Source organism: Papaver somniferum, chromosome 5, assembly GCF_003573695.1.
Source record: "Papaver somniferum cultivar HN1 chromosome 5, ASM357369v1, whole genome shotgun sequence".
Lineage (NCBI taxonomy): Eukaryota > Viridiplantae > Streptophyta > Magnoliopsida > Ranunculales > Papaveraceae > Papaver > Papaver somniferum.
In genome coordinates, this window is record NC_039362.1 from 137,978,806 (window position 1) to 137,999,105 (window position 20,300).

Below are 20,300 nucleotides of genomic sequence, written 5' to 3' on the forward strand. Positions count from 1 at the left end.
ACATCAGCAGAAATTTTAGCTTGGGCTCAAAAACGACAACAAGAATATTCTGTGGTGTTACAATATTTACGTCTGGTCCTACCCGGAGATTTGTCGGTACTTAACCACTCTAGAAGCACCAAAAGGATCTTAAACACTCTAGAAGGTTTCCCCCAAAAATGAACTGGGTTAAGATTAACATTGATGGGGCAGCCAGGGGTCATCCGAGTTTTGCAGGTGTAGGTTTCATTTGCAGGGACTCCAAGCACGAACGGTAATGGCTCTAGCTAAACCTTTGGTAATTACGAATGCCTTAACTTCATAAATTCGGGCTTTGCCTCGTTGAGAACATCAGAAGAAAGACAATGGTCAAAAGTTCTCTTTGAGACGGTCTCGAAAAACTTGTGCGCTTCATCACATCCTCTACTATCGAAGAATTTCTAGAGATTACTAACCTTGATCAAACAAGGAAGAACATCTAATCACACCTTTGCACCACTCAAATATCATTTCGAAAAGCTAAAGGATGGATGAAAAATGCCTAAACCAAGATAGAAGATTCATACTCATTAAAACCTCCCTAATACCCACTTTAAACCACCGTATGGAAGCACAAAACCTACCCGTCAACGTCCACAAACAAATAGATCGTATCATCAAAAATTTGTTCTGAGGACATATTCTTCAGTTAAAAAGCTTTATGTTATTGGTTGGGACAAAGTAACAAAACCAATATCTGAAGGAGAACCAGACATATGAAAAATCAGTGATCATAACAAGGCTCTTCTCATGAAAAGAATTTGGAGTATGCATGAAAAACCTAACTCCATATGTGGATGTATTTTTAGCGAAAAATATCTCGACAAGGAATTGATACCATACCATCTTCCTTCAGCGCCCAATGGAGACACTTGGAATAAATCGTACCTACCATGCAACACCCGATAATTCATCATATTGAAAATGGGTTATTAACACCAATAAATGAAAACTGGATCCCACATTCACCAAACCTACCGAATTCTCGTGGACCTTACCTTGTCCACCAAAAATTCAGCTTTTCTTGTGAAAAGACATCAATGAAGGTCTACCAACCTTCTCTCTCCTTCATCACATCCATTTGATCAACTCTGATATTTTCCCAAGATGCAATGCTGATCCGGAATCAACGACTCACATACTAATTCACTGTCCAACGCCAACTACATCCTGTAACACTTTACTCACTCAACCCTCAACCACACACGAAATTCAACAATACCCCCACATTTGCTTTAACGCCTTAGACAACCGTCTCCCAAATCCTACAACAATCAACAACAATATCTGTCATCTCCTCTTTCTGCTTTCTATTCTTGACCTTATGGTTATCTAGGAATGAACTAGTATACCTCCAAAAGCAAACAACATCAGCAAATTTTTTAGCTTGGGCTCAAAAACAACAACAAGAATATTTTGTGGTGTTAAAAAACTTTTTTCCGGTCCTACCAGGAGATGCACCGGTACTTAACCACTCTAGAAGCACCAAAAGGATCTTAACCACTCTAGAAGGTTACCTCTAAACATGGACTGGGTTAAGATTAACACTGATGGGGTAGATAGGGGTCCTCCGAATTCTGCAGGTGCAGGTTTCATTTGCAGGGACTCCGACGCACGAACGGTAATGGCTCTAGGCAAACCTTTGAGAGTTACGACCGCCTTAATAGCAGAAACTAGGGCTTTGCTTTTTGGCATCGAAAACAACAGCAAAAAGACAATGATCAAAAGTTCTCTTCGAGACGGACTCGAAAAAACTTATGGGCTTCATCACATCCTCTACTCCCCCCACACCCACCCCACCACCACCACCACCACCACACATGCACATCTCAGGGATGATATAGGAAATAAAGAATAGGATACGACATATTATACATGTCGCTATCGGTAGATAATGAACATCACGAGATTACTATTTTAACTACCGATTATAATTTTCGTAACACAAACCAAAAAACATCAAAATAAACTACCGACCACAGTATTGTCTACCGATTATGGAGGGCATTTTAGACATTCCAAAAAATTTGAGATAAGAGGTGGCTTTTTTTTTTTAGTTTTGGGTGACCCTATTTAGTCTTATTAGTCGCCCCTTATAACGCCAGGTTAAAAAACAGTAAAAAGTTCTGTTTGGTTGGTGGGCTATGTTCCCATGAGTCAGCCGACTCAGCCCTTAAATCTGAAAATAAACAAATCATACTATAAAAATCGATAAGTCACGTGCCGGTATTTGTTAAGAAGTGTAATTAAAAATATACTGGTCGTTGAGTTGTCGTCTCTGTATATGATCAAAATAAACTTGTGGATCATCGATCTGCCAAAACCAAAACCCCAAAGCTAAAGTTTTTCGTCTCCATCCACAGAATTCCCAAACCTAAACCACCAGTGCATATTAGCATCCAACAACAACAACAAGGTCACTCTGCTCCTGCAAAATCCAGATCTTCAAATTACATCAAATTCAGATCATCAACATAAAATTCAGAGGTGCTGAGTGTAATTGAACTCCCTTGGCTGCTCCAGCAGAACAAGAACACAACAATGGAGCAGTTAAAAACAATCGGACGTGAATTAGCAATGGGTTCCCAAGGTGGAGGATGGGGATTATCAAAAGAATTCCTAGATCTTGTCAAATCAATCGGTGAAGCTAGATCTAAAGCTGAAGAAGATCGAATAGTATTACATGAAATCGAGACATTAAAAAGAAGGATAATCGAACCTGATATACCTAAAAAGAGAATGAAAGAGTATATACTTCGTCTTGTTTATGTTGAAATGTTAGGTCATGATGCTTCTTTTGGGTATATACATGCTGTTAAAATGACACATGATGATTCCTTAGTGTTGAAGAGGACTGGGTATTTGGCTGTCACGTTGTTTTTGAATGAAGATCATGATTTGATTATATTGATTGTGAATACCATTCAGAAGGATTTGAAATCGGATAATTATTTGATTGTTTGTGCTGCTTTGACTGCTGTCTGTAAGTTGATTAATGAAGAAACGATTCCGGCGGTGTTGCCTCAGATTGTTGAGTTACTGGGGCATCAGAAAGAAGCTGTTAGGAAGAAGGCCATTATGGCTTTACATAGATTTTATCAGAGATCTCCGTCTTCTGTTTCTCATCTGGTGTCCAATTTCAGAAAGGTATGCATTTTTTGTTTGTTTTATACTAATGGAATTGCTGCATTGACATTAGATTCATGGTTGAGCTTGTTTGTTTATTCTCATTGAAATTTAGTAGCATATGGTGAATTAGACTTGTAAAAGACAGTGGGAGTAATCTCAAGTTTTACAATTTGGGCATAATCTAATGTAGAAGTAGGAACAAGAGTGTTAGGGAGTCGAATTGGTTTTTAGTGTAGATAAAGCATTTTGATAGGCATTGAAGTAGTAGTGTATAATGAAGGATTCTGAAAACTCAAGGTAGAGTCCAGATGTTTAACACTTAGTTATTAGTTAGCATCGCGATACTATGTGCTTGATTTAGCTGTATGCTTCTTAAATCCTCTTTCCTTTTAACTCTTCTTAGTGTCAATTATTAGTTCAGCTCTACTCTTGTTGATCTTATTTTCCCTCAAGACTGCAGAGATAAGAGTGTTAATTTTTTCCTTTTCAAAGTTTCATTAACTGATTTATGGGAAGTAAGAAAAAGAGAAGCTTTCGGCGTTTTCTTTTGATCAGCACAGTTGCATATTATAGTTTCTGCAACTAATACATTTCAATATTTGTCTTATTTTTCTTGTTATTACAGAGGTTGTGCGATAGTGACCCTGGAGTCATGGGTGCAACACTTTGCCCTCTTGCTGATCTTATTGCAGTAGATGTAAGTGCTTACAAAGATTTAGTTGTCAGCTTTGTGAACATTCTAAAGCAAGTAGCTGAGCGCAGATTGCCAAAGAGTTACGATTACCATCAAATGCCAGCACCATTCATTCAGGTATGTGCAGTGATTAAGATATTTGGAACCTATGATTACATTCAATTAATACCTAGAAGTTGCTTTTGTTTCCCTTCTAAATTTTAATGCAAGTTGGAAGTCCTCTTTTCTGGTTTGAGTTAAAAGGCTGTTCATAGTTTCATCTACTGGTGATGTTTAGTTATCTTGATCCCCTAATTAACAAGGAACTAGTTGCATCTATATAATCTACTTGGTCGCTGCTGTTGTTCCTTAATTAAATTGGACTGACAACAAAGTGAACTATATAACACTTAAACTCCAACGAAGAAGTCATATGTTCTCTATTGGTAAGACTGACTTTACTTATAGAACCCAACTGCTGTATGTAGGTGTGTAATCCTATACATCCTTGTGTCATTATCAAACTTTAAGTTGATCCAGAGATGAAAGATGTATATATAGATTTTTCCCTTTGAAGAAACTGTCGACACGGCTCTTTCACAGGTGGATATCTTTACTAATCTATTAGTTCTTGTAAATCTTGATTCCTTTGGCGGATATGACACTTGCATTTAAAGCATAAGATTCTGATATACCTTAATTATCTTTTTTATGATCTTCGTACCAACCTGACACAAGCAAGTACGTTTATATTATTAAACAGAGGTGCTTGTAATAAATTCAATCTCAATTCTCAAGTTTTAACATCATCTAGTGTTATTATACTGATAAATGTGTCATAAATCAATACATTATTAAATCTGATAGTACATAGTTTTATATTTTATGTCATTTGTTGGGCTCAACACCTCACTCATTTGCTATAATGCTGGGGGGTGGAACTTCTTTGTACATTACCGCTTCTAGTAGATATAGTATCCCTTATATCTTTCATTTCAGTAAACATATCTACTTTGCTTTTTGCAGATCAGACTGCTGAAAATTCTGGCTCAGCTCGGAAGTGGTGATAAACATGCTAGTGAATGCATGTATACTGTTTTGGGTGACATATTCCGGAAGGGTGATTCTTCTAGTAACATAGGAAATGCAATTTTATATGAGTGCATTTGTTGTGTTTCATCTATACATCCCAGTCCAAAATTGTTAGATGCTGCTGCTGAAGTAACATCCAGATTTTTGAAGGTTTGCTTTTGAAAGTGCATTTTTTCAATCTGTTGATGTTTATTCGAGTTCTAGACTTCTAGGTCTTATCTCTATATGGTGCTGATCTTGTGTTCCACTTTCCAAGACATCTCTAACACGTAAATTGTTGTCATCGTGTACAGAGTGAAAGTCACAATCTGAAGTATATGGGAATTGATGCGCTTAGCAGACTGATTAAGATAAATCCAGACATTGCGGAAGAACACCAGCTTGCTGTGATCGATTGCCTAGAGGTGAGATACGTGACTTACCCTTACCTGTTAAATTCACTGGCTTGTAAAAAAACAAGTCTTTTTGGAGTGATTTCTTAGAAACGGAGGGTAATAGTGCTCCCATCCTTTTTTATTTCTTTTTGATTTTCTAATGCCGTTATGAAATTTTGTGCATTGTGTTTGTGCACTGCAGGATCCAGATGATACTCTTAAAAGGAAGACATTCGAACTGCTTTACAAAATGACCAAGTCTTCCAATGTGGAAGTGATAGTGGACCGTATGATTGATTACATGATAAGTATTAGTGACAATCATTATAAGACAGAGATAGCATCTCGATGTGTTGAACTTGCCGAGCAATTTGCACCAAGTAATCAGTGGTTTATTCAGGTGTGTTCTAATATTTGGTTTCACTTATTTCATAATGTTGATATAAGTAAGATTAGATTGTTCACATTTTTGATACCTTTGTTTACCTGTATTTTTGGTATGTTCTCCCAGACCATGAATAAGGTCTTTGAGCATGCTGGTGATCTTGTGAATATTAAAGTGGCACATAATTTAATGCGACTCATTGCTGAAGGATTTGGAGAGGACGATGAAGGTGCAGACAGTCAATTGAGATCCTCTGCTGTAAGTAACAGTTCCTGATTTCATTTTCTGTCCAAATTTTATCATGGCCTTTTGTAGCGATACATGTGGTATGGTGATACTTTCTTAGGATAATCCTTCAAAAAGCAAACTCTACTAATTTTATATAGCATCCTAGTTCTATCTTGCCTTCAGTTTAGCTTGGCCTCTAAATTCTATAATGGCTTCAAATCATGTTATGATAAATGTGATAAGGTGGTAATGGTCATAGGACAATCCTTCACAAGCAAATGGAAGTTTGCTCTACTAGGTAGATAAACACAGTACAGTACATATGGAAACGGAACGATAAAGTACTATAAAGGTTGAAAGGTATATTCAACTCTAGCATCTTCAGTGCTAAGTCAATTGTGGTGTATAAATAGTAAATACTGTATAGGTGTTTTTCCGTCTGATCATAGATGACTTGCATTGTTATGCATATTTGCATAATCTTATTCCTTGGAGTTCTTTGTCTTCCCTGTTACCTTTCACAGTTTTCTTTCATATATAAACCCGAGATCGGATTTTGGTACAGGTGGAGTCCTATCTGCGCATAATGGGAGAGCCCAAGTTACCGTCCGGTTTTCTGCAAGTACTTTACTTATCCTCTTTGCAAATAGTCTTCAAAAAAAAATAATCTTCATGCTTCTAATGGGAAAGACGTATCTCGCTAACCTTTTCTTACTCGGTGATGCAAAAATTTCAGGTCATTTGTTGGGTTCTGGGAGAGTATGGGACGGCAGATGGAAAATTTTCTGCTTCTTACATCATTGGAAAACTATGTGATGTTGCAGAGGCCCATTCAAATGATGACACTGTTAAGGTATCTCTCACTGGTGATTTTAGATGTACATCTTTCTCTTCAGAGTTTATCCCAAGCATTCTTATGTACTGAATTCGTTAGCCGGCTTTTCTGGTGGTGGTTTTATGACCCGTGCCAAACATTCTTATGAGCTTTGGTTGGGGTCCACGAATTCCTGTTAGAATTCCTTGTTTATTCTTCATCTATAACAAGAAGCTGCACCTATAGCTAAAAGATTTAGTTGACATTAGAAGTGGACAGAAAAAGTATCAGTTATTAAGCTGTATGATAACAATAAGCTGCAGCTCTCCCTCACCATGGTGGTCCCTGAAGAAGTTAGTTTGCTGAACTCTTAAGTGGCTGCTGTTTGGTAATAACCTCCATGGTGGGGAGAAAATGGACAAACTGACTTTTTTTGTACATTAGACCTGGCCACATCTCTAATGACTTTTTTTGCATTAGATGCTTTATGTTTTTGCATTACCATTACGAAATTAGAAAATTTTCCCATCCATTTGGATTTGAGAACGCTTAGCTTAGTAGGGTAGTCTCTCCTTGTATTGAAACAGGTTTCTTATTAAAAATTGGTGTTTTTATTAATAGGATTCTTGTAATCTCTCCTCTCTTTGTCACTTTTGAAGGCATATGCAGTGTCAGCTATTATGAAGGTATCTGCATTTGAAATTGCAGCAGGGAGGAGAGTGGAAATGTTGCCTGAGGTAGGTTTTCAAAATTCATTTGAATATTTTTTTCTTTCTCTATCTGATTGATTATCTTGTATTTAGTTTTGCATTTCTTCTCCTATGCATCTTCCAAATTATTCCTTTTGTTTTCCTTTTTTTGTTGTTGTTTCTTATTTAATGATGATCTGTTGGACACCAGTAACTCTTCTTTCATATCTTGCAGTGCCAATCCCTAATTGATGAACTATCAGCATCTCATTCAACAGACCTGCAGCAGCGTGCGTATGAGCTGCAAGCAGTGCTCAGCTTGGATGCTCGTGCCGTTGAAAGTATATTGCCATTAGATGCAAGCTGTGAAGATATTGAGGTAAAATTTATTTCGTGTTTTGTACTCTTTTCCTTTATGAAGCAGAGTGTTATTACTTTTCAAGTGTTTTCTTCATCTTTAGTTTGGAGAATATATGTGGGGTGTTTTATAACGTATTATCTAAGCGGCATACTATTTCATTTCATTTTACTCGAGCACTGAAGCTGTGATAGGATGTCTTGGATGTTTGTTTGTGTGGAACATCACAGAGAGACACCTATGATATGTTTTAGGAAGAAAGCTTGCTTCTGATATTGTCCCCTCAACAGACCTTTAGATTGTCTTAGCTCCCGTAATGAGTTGTCCTTGCAGTATGCCTGATTTGTTACATTGATCGTAATTACTTAAAACATGCATAAACACAAAATGGTACTGTGCATCACAGGAAAAGGATAACTTATTGAATTCGTCTGTATATAATATCCTCTTTGATGAGCGGAATATAGGGTGAGTGGGAGTGCGCAGCGGGAAATTTCATAGATAACATAACTGTACTGGTATTGCCTCTCTTAGATCCAAAACTATAATAAGGAAAACTAGGAGTGGAACTGAGGGTATTGCATCTTAATAGGTACTCCAGTAAAAGTAGATACTTGGTCACAGTAGTAGCATCGGATTTTATTCAAAGTAACAGCAGCTTTCTAGTTTCCTCATGTAAATTACCACAATATCCTCAAATGTGAACAAATTCGGCACATAGTCATGGTGTTGCTGTTCTGCTTGAAGTAGCACACTAGCAGTCACAGGAGAATGTTTGTCATACTTTATGGGAATTATCATTATTACATACACATTTGTTCAGAAAATGTTGTTTTCTATTGTTGATCATAAAGCTAATGATTAGTTCGTAGGATTTAGTTGGAGTTCTTTTTTTTTTATTCTGTTCTAAATTATATTGTTGTGCTGATTGTTTCTAGCGGCTTCTTTCAGGTGGACAAAAACCTCTACTTCCTAGAAAATTATGTTGAGCAGTCTTTGCAAAATGGCGCTCGACCTTATGTTCCCGAGCATGAGCGCTCTGGAATGTTAAATATCAGTAGTTTTAAAAGCCAAGATCAACATGAGTCTTCCGCTCATGCTCTCCGGTTCGAGGCTTATGAACTTCCGAAACCTTTGGTACCTTCAAGAACTGCACCTAGTATGCCACTTCCTTCGTCAACTGATCTCGTTCCAGTGTCGGAGTCGATATATGCCAGAGAAAACCATCAGTCCTCGTCATTTTCAGCCACCGCTGATTCAGGGCCAACGGAACTGAAGCTACGCCTTGACGGGGTTCAGAAGAAGTGGGGCAAACCAACTTACTCATCTCCTGCACCATCCATCTCTAGTTCAAGTTCCCAGAAACCTGTGAACGGAATTTCTCAAAATGACGGACAAGGGACAACAAACTTGCAAACACGGGATGTTTCATACAGTTCAAGGAAAACACAAGAAGTTAATCCGGAGAAGCAAAAACTTGCTGCTTCCCTATTTGGTGGCTCGTCATCCAAAACCGAGAAAAGAACATCTACAGGCTCCCATAAAACCTCAAGAGGCAGTTCTACTCAAGTGGAGAAGGGAACATTTGTCGCTACTGAACCTACAAAAGAGAAAACCATTCCTGTTCACTCTTCACCACCTCCCGATTTGCTTGATTTTGGAGAACCCTCAATATCAAGTGGAACCCCAGCTGTAGATCCATTTGAGCAGTTGGAGGGACTTGTTGGGCCAGCTCAGACCCCTCCGAATGTGAGTTATAGTGATAGTAAAGCTCCTGATTTGATGGGACTTTATGGCGATGCACTTACCAGCATTGTAAATTTGGTACCAACTAACACGGAATCCATGGCACCAAATTCCACAAATAAAAATGCCCACAGCGGAGTCACAAGTCCAGCACTGAAAAAGGGTTCCAACCCCCAAGATTCCTTGGAAAAGGATGCACTGTCAAGACAGATGGGCGTCATCCCGTCAGGTAAGAACCCTAACTTGTTCAGTGACTTGCTTGGCTAGATTGTGGGGAATTCATCCTCAGGAAATGGGTGTTGGAAACTTCTCTCATGAAGAAACGGCTTGGCTCTGTGATTCTCATTTTTCATCTGATCACGAGGGGTTTTGGTTGGCTCAATAGAAAGAGCTGCTGTTGAAAGACTTGAGTGTCCAGAAAGGAGGTATCTGCTGAGAAACTCTTGACAAGCATAACGAGGGTTTTGTATTTGTTAGAATATATGTTTGGTAGTGTTTTTTTTTTTTGTAGTGAAAATATAGGGGTTCGTGTACATGAGTACACTGTTCAGGCAGTTGTCGCAATGCAATTATACAAAAACATCTCAGCATTCATCAAACCTGAGTGTTAGGAGTTTTAGAGCATTTTGGCTTCAGGAGGTTTTGTTGAACGGTTCCTTTTTACTTGATTTTCATATTGTTCAATCACCATAAAACTTGAATAATGTTGTATCATTGCTATTTCGTTAGAGAAACTGGCTCGATTTTTCTGCGTGATATGTTTCACCTGTTTACCCCTCTTCGCTCTCTGTGTTTTTTCTACTATAAATAAGTGGAAAAACATGAGTTTTGTTAGGAGAAAAAATTGCGACCAAACATAATATATAGGTTTTCAGATAAAAGTTCTGTTAGGAGAAAAAAGTTGTGACGTATGCGAGCCCAATATATAAGTTTTCAAGGAAAAATTTAGTTAGGAGAAAAAGGTTGCGAGTAACCGAACCCAACATATAGGTTTTAGAAAAAAGTTCGGTTAACGCGTGATTGGGGATATGAAAACTAATTGGGGATATGAATTACTTCCCCCAATCAAAGGTGGCTGCTAAGGGGTGTTTTTTGGGACGAAAATACTAAAACACCCTTAGATTAATTAAAAAACATTATGAAAAGACTGTTATACCCCTTCTACTAAAACTTAAAATCTAAAAACCAAATCATTTATCCCCCATTCTCAAATCAGTTCCGACACACTAGGGTTAGGGTTCCGAATCTTTTTTTTTCTTCATCTTCTTCATCGTTCTTCATCCGTTTTTCATCGACGATTAATCGTTAATTCAAAAATTTCTTCGTCGATTAACCTATCCGAATCATAACCATGCCTCCACTAAAGAAACCAAATGCCCAGTCGAAGTCAAAATCGATTGCTCAACAAAAACAACAAAAGAGGCTTGCTTTGATTGCTCAAGAGCAAGAACACGAAGAACAAGAGTTATCGGACGATCAACTACTCAGAAATATGGCTTCTGTGAGAAGGTAAGTCATTTAAAACTGTGTAATTAGTGTTTCAATCGATTTGTAGCTATGGGTTTAGATCAAAATCGCGAAATCCTAACTGAAACAGTTGAGTTTCAGTATTTCCGGCATTCAATTTAGTATGAATACCACACCGGAAATAAGTACCGGCATTCGATCTAGGATGAAGACCACATCGGTAGTGTCTCCGACATTCAATTTAGGTTGAAGACCACGCCGGAACTTAGTTTCAGCATTCTATTTAGGATGAAGACCACTTCGGAACCCAGTACCGTCATTGATTTGAACTTTTGTGAATATGCCGGTAGTGAGCTTCTAATAAACAGAACACCCTAGGATTTTTTTTATTTGTACCGGCATATATTTTAGGTTAGATTCCATGCCGGTGCTAGAGTTTTGGTATCCAGAAACTTCAGAAATATTACCGGCATGTTCGACAATTTTTTTGTCAATGCCGGTATTAGGTCCCGGCATGGGTTTTTATTTTACGTATCTGCCGGTACTGGTATTTTGTTGTCCAGGAATTTCCTAAAGTGTACCAGCATCCTCGAAAATTATTTCTCAATGCCAATATTGGTTCCCGCCATGTTCCATACTTTTTTTCGATATGCCAGTAGTGATGATTCTATGCCGTAATGTGGCGCATCTATGCCGGTATTAGAAATGAAAGTTAGTTGTCTTATATTTATTTCGTGCTTCTTTTGAAATAGATCTAAAGCAAAGGAAGCTAAAGCAAAGGAGGTTAACAAAGGAAAATCTAAAGATGCTGTCACTAAGAAAAGAAGGAAGGATGGTCTTGATACTCCTCAGTCTCTGCCTCCTTGAGGGAAAAAAAAAGCGTTTGGGTGCTGATACAAGACGGGCAATTTGGGAGAGTGATCGTGATCGTAGTAAAATCGTAATCCGTGAATCTACCAGAGCTGTTGAGGAGGAAGATGAGCAAGATGAAGAGGAAAGTGAGGAGGAAGATAATGAGATTGATCTAACTCAATTAGCAAACCAAAGCCAAGGAGTAGTCGAACAAGGTGGTCCAAGTCAACAACCTACACAAGGCAAGGGGAAAGGCAAAGGCAAAGGCAAAGGAAAAGTAAAAGTTAAATGTTCGCACCTTCCTCATGTTGATGACATGATACCCGACCTTGATCGTGGTAGAATTTGGGGCGCATCTTCTTATGATCCGGGGTATCTATTTGGCTACAAGGACTCGTGTGCTCGTACTATATATCAGACCTATGTAAGAATTTCTATCACGTGCATATGTATTGTTTTGTATTTATGTAAAATCTCTTAATCGTATTATATCCTAATTGTAGGATCATACGAAGGCTGTGCGTGTTTTCCGAAACCAAACCTCGGCTCATTGGGATTTGTCTAAGGAGGATGAAGAGGTCCAAGCAATAGTAAATGATTCTGGTCTATATCCTTTGGTTGAAAATTATGTGAAGCCAGATATTGTGACAGTCAATTGCTTCGTCGAAAGGTATCGTGGTGAAACTGATACCATGCACTTCCCGTTTGGAGAGATGACCTTTATCCCTGATGATACTCAGAACATTCTAGGCTTGGATGTTATCGGCAAATCAATTTCAGAACGAGATAATCAATCTTTTGAGCTAGAATGGACGAAGTTGCACGAGCTTACTAACAAGTTGTTTGGTTGGGACTACAAAACTTTTGTGGAAAGCTTCTATGTATCTAAGGTTAGTAGGACAAAGACCATCAAGCTGACCCTTCTTAAGGAGAAGTTTGAAAAGACAAAGGAAAGAAGTTTTAAGGATGGATGTGACCCCGCACAAATTCGTTATACAGCCGCTGCGTACCTGTTATTCATCTTGGGCACTAGAGTATTCCCTGACACTAGTAGCAACATGGTTAGTGCAAACTACTTTCAGTACTTGGATCTATTGGAAGAGGTCTTTACCTATTCAAGGGGCACCGTGGCAATGACACATTTGATGACGGAGATGAGAAGGGCCTCTAAGGTGGTTGCAAACCAATTTGTTGGGAATTTCACTCTACTCCGGGTATTTTTGTTTTTAAACTTATGTTCTTATTTATATTGTTCACATGTACCCTTATCATGAATTTAGAATCAAAATTTACTGATTTTTATATGTATCATTTCACATTTGTATAGGTGTGGGCTTATGAACATTTCCCAACATTGTTCAAGGACAACCCCTTCTTGAAGTTTAATCCCGTTGATGACCCAGAGGAGCCTAGAGCCAAGAGATACTAGTTCAACATCCATCCGAAGCCCGGTAACAATCATCGACTGACAAAAATGAGATTGGCTCTGGACGCGATGACTACCAAAGATGTTGTGTTCGACCCTTACAAGGAGGCTAGAGAGAACCACCAATACAAGAGGTTTTATAACGTTGCATTTTACCAAGGGCCTTTGTTCCACCCAAAGGGATACGTTATGCCTGATCCTCGACGTGTGATGCGGAAACTTGGATACAAGCAATTACCTAGATGCATGACAACCTCTCATGAAAGGTACATTCTTGATCTTTCTCAAAGCATGACAAGTTCCACAAATTTGAGGGTAGAGTATGATCCAACTCCAGAACCAACACATTGGAGGGATAGGGAACCACGTCGTTTGGTAGATGCTACTAATTTGGAGCTTGTAAACAACGTTGATGAAGACGACCCAACCTACATTGATGATTAATTGGAATGGTCACATCCTTTTGTCGTTCGCCCGGAAGACGTCGAAGTTCCACCCCAGAAAAACCCTCCTGTTCCAACTCCTATAGAGGCACCACCTACGATGTCCCAACTTAATAAGACCGTTTGTTAGGTTGCAAGTACGAGAAAAGAGGTTCTATCCCTTGAAGAATGAAGAAAGTCGAGGAAAAGCTTGATAAAATTGAAGAACCAAGTGAAAGAGCTTTGTTTGGGGAAACAAGAAAGGCACCCGTTGCCAAGAAGCAAAAGACCAAGTGATTAACTCTATAGTTGTGTTTCGTTATTTGGATGGTGGTTGTTATGTTTTGAACAATTTCTAACTTGTTTTTGGTTGAACTCTTTATTTGTTTGGTTTACTTTTGGTTTATGATACTTTGATGAAGAATATTTAAGCACGATTCAGTTGTTTGGTTTATGTTGAACATGTTTATATTTCTAGTAAAATGTTGTCTCTGTAAGTTTTCTTTACACGATAAGCGTCGGCATTCAAATGTTTAAGTTCCATAACTTCGGTATTGGTTCCGACATTAAAAGCAATTTAAATTCTATGCCGCCATTTGTACCGGCACGGAACAACTTTCTCTAAAACCATTCCGGGAACAATGGATGAAAATGACCAAATTTCTGTGTAGATTATGGGTAGTGCCGGCATTAAGGAAATTATTGAATTTACGCCGGAATTATGATTTTCTTACTCTTGCATAGTTTTGCATAATTCCGGAATTGGATTTTGATAAATATACTATGCCGGTATTGTTTATAAATAGGTTACAAATGCTCTATTTATTTCATTCCTAGATAATCTATTACATTATATTTCAAACTTTAGATTAAAACATACTAACACATGGTAAAGGAGCACTTTTGGTTTAAGATGATCTCCTATTTAGTAAGCCATCCCTTTTTAACAATTGCGGAACCTTTGAGTCTTTCGCGAATATCTTCGAAGACATCGTCTGGAATTTCGGTGTCAAGGACCATCTTCATTGGTTCATCTTCTCTTTCAACATATTCCTTTCCCTTCATATAGCACCCATCACACCCATCAATAGGCTTGCATTGGCCCTTGTGGTTTTCTCTTGATTTTGCTAGTTCAACAACTTTTTCAAACCATTGAAACTCATCGCACTTTGGGTAATTCAAACACCTTAGAAACATTCTTCCATTTTCAGCATCATTAGATTTTGCAATACAAAACCGGCGTGTCCCATCATAGCTTCTACACTTGAATAAATAAAAGGACAGTCCATGGCTAGATGAGAAGGTGACTTGCAAATTTGACACCTGTAATGATGATTCTGTAAGAGAAGATTATATTAGTTATGCGTCACAGTAGTGAAGATTTTAACTGTCCATATATTGTTAGTGAAGCTTGATGATGAATCTCCCATCGCTTGTGAAGCTTTAACCGTGCTTGATTGATCTATTTTTTGGTGCTTTCTTTCTTGAGAGAAGGATTTTTGTTATTTGGTGGGTGCTTTGTGAAGATTTTTCCAAAGGAATGGGGGGTATTATATAGAAATGAATCTCCAACGGTCTCATTTTTCAAAAAACTAGCAGTCTTTTTTTTTTGAAATTCAAAAATACCGGCATGGTCGCAGTTATATATTAAATACCGGCAGAACCATGTTGTTCAACCATGCCATTAATAGTTGTATATTTCTCTGTAAAGAAATTCACTTGTACCGGCATAAACATCGAACATTAAACTATACTGGTACACACTACCGGCATGGTCGAATATCTTCCGTTCATTGCCGGAAGTTAACATTCAATGCATAATGGCTATTTTTTAAACCAGTAAATACCATTTCCGGCGTGGGATCTAAGTTACTGACCATGCCAGAATGATAAAGTAGAAAAGAGTCGTTATGTCCTCATCTATTTAAAGTGGATACACCCACAACACTTGATACCTCAAAAAAATAAAAAAAAATAGGTGAGCTCTAACACATATCTCTGATGGAAAATCAATCACCAACTACCGATTCATCGTTGCCATGGAAAAAGAAAAACTTATGAAGAACATGTGTAACGTTGTTTATGCGGTTAATGTTTCTAATTTTATTTCCTTAAGATTAGTATGAGGGCCAATTTGGGTCAGTTTGCTTGCTTAAACCTTTTGGTGGTGCGTTAATAATGAATCAAGAATCACTACCGGTATAGATTGTTAATAACAAATCAACGCCGGCACCATATACATAAATTAAGTTAAATTCATCAGACTACCGACATAGATTATGGAAGTTCGACAACGCTGGAATTATGAAGGTTTGTTACCTTTCAACCGTCATTAATTCAACCGTTATAATCTCCCTCATTCCAATTATGTGATGGTTACAAACTCCATTATTACATAAAATTGACGGTTATAGAATGGAAACAGTTCCATCTTTCTATTTCTTTGTTTTCACTTCGCAATTCCAAAAGAACTTCCAAAACCACTAAACTCCATTATTTGGTTTCATCCTCTGAACCAAATTCATTCAATTCTTCAAACCCAAAGAAGAATGGATCCTCGCAGACCTCCTGAAAAACCAAAACCTAATCCTGGTAGTAAATCGAAATCAGAAGCATCTATTGAACAAGATGATGATGAGGAAATAACAAAGATGATGAGGTAAGTGATGTCTATGTTTATTGAAGCATTCTTAGGGTTTATTTCATAATATAAAAAACACAAATTGAAACTTGCATGATTATTGTTTGTACTAGGTAAAAGGAAATATGAATTTGCAATTTAGTGAACTTGAAATTGAATTTAGTGAATTGAAAATTCCAATTTAGTTTCGGCGTACAATTAAATTTGAATAAAATGAAGATTTATATGTCCTGTATCCCCCTTTTATTGCATGCAAGTTATTAAAATATTGGCACACAAATCCTATAAATTTCAACGCCGACACCTCTACCGGCAGTATCGTAATGTTCGCTATCCATGCCGGTTTTGATTACCTTATTTTGTTCAATCTCTATTGACAATTCCCATAAAACCAGCATAGCATTTTATTTACATACAATGCCGTTACCGTAAAACCGGCATAGACTCCTTTTAAATTAAAATGCCGAAAAGTATGGTGGAAGTATCTTTATGTTCACCGGCCATGCCGGTTTTGATTTCCTTATTTTGTTAAATCTCATTTTGTACGTAGGTCCAAAGATGCAAAAACGAAGAAAGGAAAGGGAAAAGTTGTTGATGAAGGAAAACCTAAGTTTTCTCGGCCTCGACGTAGGCGAGATGATCCGGAACGTGGTAAGGTCATGATTCGGGAGATTCCCCCGGATAGAGACACAAGTAGCAATGATGATGCAGAGTGGGAGAAATTTGTACCTACTGATCCATCCCGAGCAGGTGGCTCATCCTCGCATGGCTTAGGACAACCTGAAGTTGGAGACGGTGAGAAAAAGGACCCACCAAAGCACCTCCCAAAAACATATGACATGATTCCATAACGCAATGATGGCAAACACTGGGGTCAACCGAGAGATCCGAAACTCTTATTTGACTACAAGGACTCTTGGGTTCGTTGGATCTATTCAACTTATCTAAGATGTTTGCATCTTTTTATTATATTGTTTATATATGATCATGCGAATTGAAGTTTGTTTGGTGTGTTTTTATAGGACCACAAGAAAGCCTTCCGTGTTTTCCGCCATCAACAAATGGATACATGGGATTTGGAAGGGGAGTGTGGGTCTGTTCAAGTGGCAATAAGAGCATATGGGTTGTATCCCGTGGTAGAAAACTATTTGGCCACTAATCAAGTGACGGCGAATTTCTTCTTGGAGAGGTTTTTTGCTTCAACTGATACCATGCATTTTCGTTTTGGCGAGATGACCATTATCCCTGAAGATGTCCAAAGAATATTAGGTCTAGAGATCCTTGGAAAATCCGTTAAGAAAGAAGATGATGGTAAGACCCTAGAATGGTCTAAGATCTATGAGCTGGCTAAAAAGTTGTTTGGTTGGGACGAGGCAACGACAAAAACATATATGTACATGTCAAAGAATACCATGACAAAGACTATTAAAGTCGTCAAGCTTAGAGATTTGTTTGGGAATACGATGGGCAAGGAATTGAATGCCGAACAAATTCAGCAAACTATCGCTACTTATCTGTTGTTCCTCTTGGGCATCACAATATTTCCCGACTCTAATGGTAACAGGGTGCATATGAACCACTTACAATACTTGGATCCCTTGAAGGAGGTTCATGAGTATTCATGGGGCACTGCTTTCTTGGCACATTTTTTAGCGGAGATGCGTAGATCTTCTAAGACGACTGCCTAATGGGAATTTCACTGTATTACAGGTAATGTGAACTAGTTATTTTGTTTTCCAATTAGTTCTTTTCTTATACATTTCATTGGAAAGATCTTTCATTTGCGTAGGTGTGGGCTTATGAACACTTCCCAACATTGTTCAAGGAGTACAAATATTTGGAGTCGTCAACGTATAGATTGGAACCACAACGTCCTGTATCTAAGAAATACTTTTTCGACAATAAACCGAATCCCAATAACAGAACTCGGTTAATCGCCATGAGAGAGGCTTTGGACTCTATCGCTGTCGAAGATGTTGTGTTTGACCCATATAAGAATGAAAGAGGAGTTCACTTTGCAAGGCATGACAATGCAACATTTTACAACAGACCATTGTTTCATCCAAAAGGATTTGTTATGCATAACCCTCGCCGTGTGATGCGCCAACTTGGGTACAAATAGAAAAAACTTACGGGTAAATCTGATGCCAAATTCTCTCATGACTTTCCTCAATACCTATCAGATGAAAAACATACGCTGGTAGTTTACAAACCAACTCCTCTACTTGTACATTGGAATGAAAGGGAAGAACAACAACTAGTGCTGGATAGGGTTGGTTGGGAATTGGAGGAAAACGGTTATGAGTCGGAACCAATCTTCCTTAGAGGTCATTTGAGGTACTCCAATCCTTATATTGTACTCCCGACCACCGAAACAGTGCCTCCACAAGCAGAACCTCCCTCCACAACTCCTGAAAAACTTATCGTACCCGTACTTCAAAAGACCCTCACGTTGGTGGTACGTAATTCTGGTTCACTTCCTATTATTTGAATGTATATCTATAAACTTATAAAAGTTAACATACTAATGGAATAATATGACAACAACGTTCGCGGTTAGGAAAATTGGGAAACTGGTTTAAATGCAAGAACAAGAAAGGAGAGATGCTGACCCCGGCGGAAATGAAGACAGTTGAGGAAAAGATAGAAAAAATTGAAGATCCAAATGCAAAGGACTTGTGGAAGGAAACGAATAAGAGGGTTCACAAGAAGCCAATGACCGAGTGATCTAAGATGTTTGTTGATGTTTCTTTTATAGTATTAGTTATGTCTTTGAACAATCTACTGTCAGTTTATGTTTGTTTGTGTGTCTTGCTAAACTTTGAACATCTTTGTTTCATTTTTTTTCGGTTTGGAACATCTTAACTTTACATATGGTTTTTTAAACAATCTAGTCTTTGCTTATGTTATTTTGTGTGTTTTGCTAAACTTTGGAGATGTTGATTTCATTTTTTTGGCTTAGAACATATTATATTGGTTAATCAATGTCAAACATTGCAATTTTTATGTTTTTTTTTCGAAACTGGCATGGTCGAAATTGTAACAACAACGCCGGTATACTGATTTCTTTTCCGGACCAAAGGAATTTAGAGTTCCGGCATGGATACGCTTTTCTAGACAATGCCGAAACTCTTTCTTTTCGTCACACATAAGTGATCTGTGTATAATTCCGGCATTATTAGGAAGTTAATTTCAACGCCGGCACTAAACCTAATATCTCTGTGTACTTATGGTGTTTTTCCGGCATAAAAGAAAAAAGACTTTCTAAGCCGGGATCAATTCTCAGCATTGTAAAATTTGAACTAAATCATGCCGACATGTCCATAGCATATGGTTTAATGATTATAATTCGAACTTCCAAGAAAAAAAGGTTGCGTAGCAGTGGACCACACATTTCCAAATTACTCTTCATCACTTTCTAATTTATGAATAGGAATTTCTCCCTTCTTCTGGTTAATTGATAGCTTCAACGCATCCCACAATTGGTGGTTCTCCTCATACAATTTCATCCATTCCTCCGAGTGATTGGGGACTATATCATTGTTTATAGTCAACGGACAAGCCGATGAAATGGACAATTTTTCTTTAGCTTCAGAATAATGAAATGATTCCCGTTCACGAACGGCAAGAAAACTCTTCTCTTCTTAAGAGATCCTTCGCACTTTTGCCACTTTGGCGTATAAGTTTTGTGTTCGGTGGGGAAAAAATAATGAACAACACAGTTAAATATATTGATAGACACATTTTTGTGTCTAATTTGATCTCAATACTATATATTGTTGGCACTCGATTTTGTACTAATTTTGTTATTTTATGTATTTGTAGGTATTTTTTGGAAATAAACATTTTTGGAAAATTCTGCTCGAAAAGTTGATTTTGTCACCCGGAGGACAAGTGTTGTTCGGACTCTCGCTTTTGGATAAGGGGTAACCTAATTACTAAGGGGCACCCCCAGGTCACCCCAAGGCAGCTGCTATTCGCACCCA

The 20,300-nt window shown here is 38.0% G+C and overlaps 1 protein-coding gene across 1 annotated transcript; it reads left to right on the top strand.

The window, feature by feature from the left end:
* Positions 1 to 2,306: 2,306 nt before the first annotated feature.
* LOC113282873 (AP-4 complex subunit epsilon-like) lies at positions 2,307 to 10,264 on the top strand. Its single transcript, XM_026531977.1, has 11 exons — positions 2,307 to 3,165; positions 3,773 to 3,958; positions 4,847 to 5,062; positions 5,206 to 5,316; positions 5,489 to 5,686; positions 5,798 to 5,929; positions 6,465 to 6,521; positions 6,636 to 6,752; positions 7,373 to 7,450; positions 7,638 to 7,781; positions 8,712 to 10,264. Exons 1-11 carry the CDS (start codon positions 2,560 to 2,562, stop codon positions 9,771 to 9,773), a joined length of 2,907 nt encoding a protein of 968 aa, XP_026387762.1. The 5' UTR covers positions 2,307 to 2,559; the 3' UTR covers positions 9,774 to 10,264.
* The last annotated feature ends 10,036 nt before the right edge of the window (positions 10,265 to 20,300 follow it).

Bases quoted from the DNA above. Each gene is read 5' to 3' on its own strand.
- LOC113282873 (XM_026531977.1), top strand. From the start codon at position 2,560: ATGGAGCAGTTAAAAACAATCGGACGTGAATTAGCAATGGGTTCCCAA. The intron at 5,687-5,797 runs GTGTGTTCTAAT...ATGTTCTCCCAG, and splicing joins GTAATCAGTGGTTTATTCAG to ACCATGAATAAGGTCTTTGA. The intron at 5,930-6,464 runs GTAAGTAACAGT...ATTTTGGTACAG, and splicing joins GTCAATTGAGATCCTCTGCT to GTGGAGTCCTATCTGCGCAT.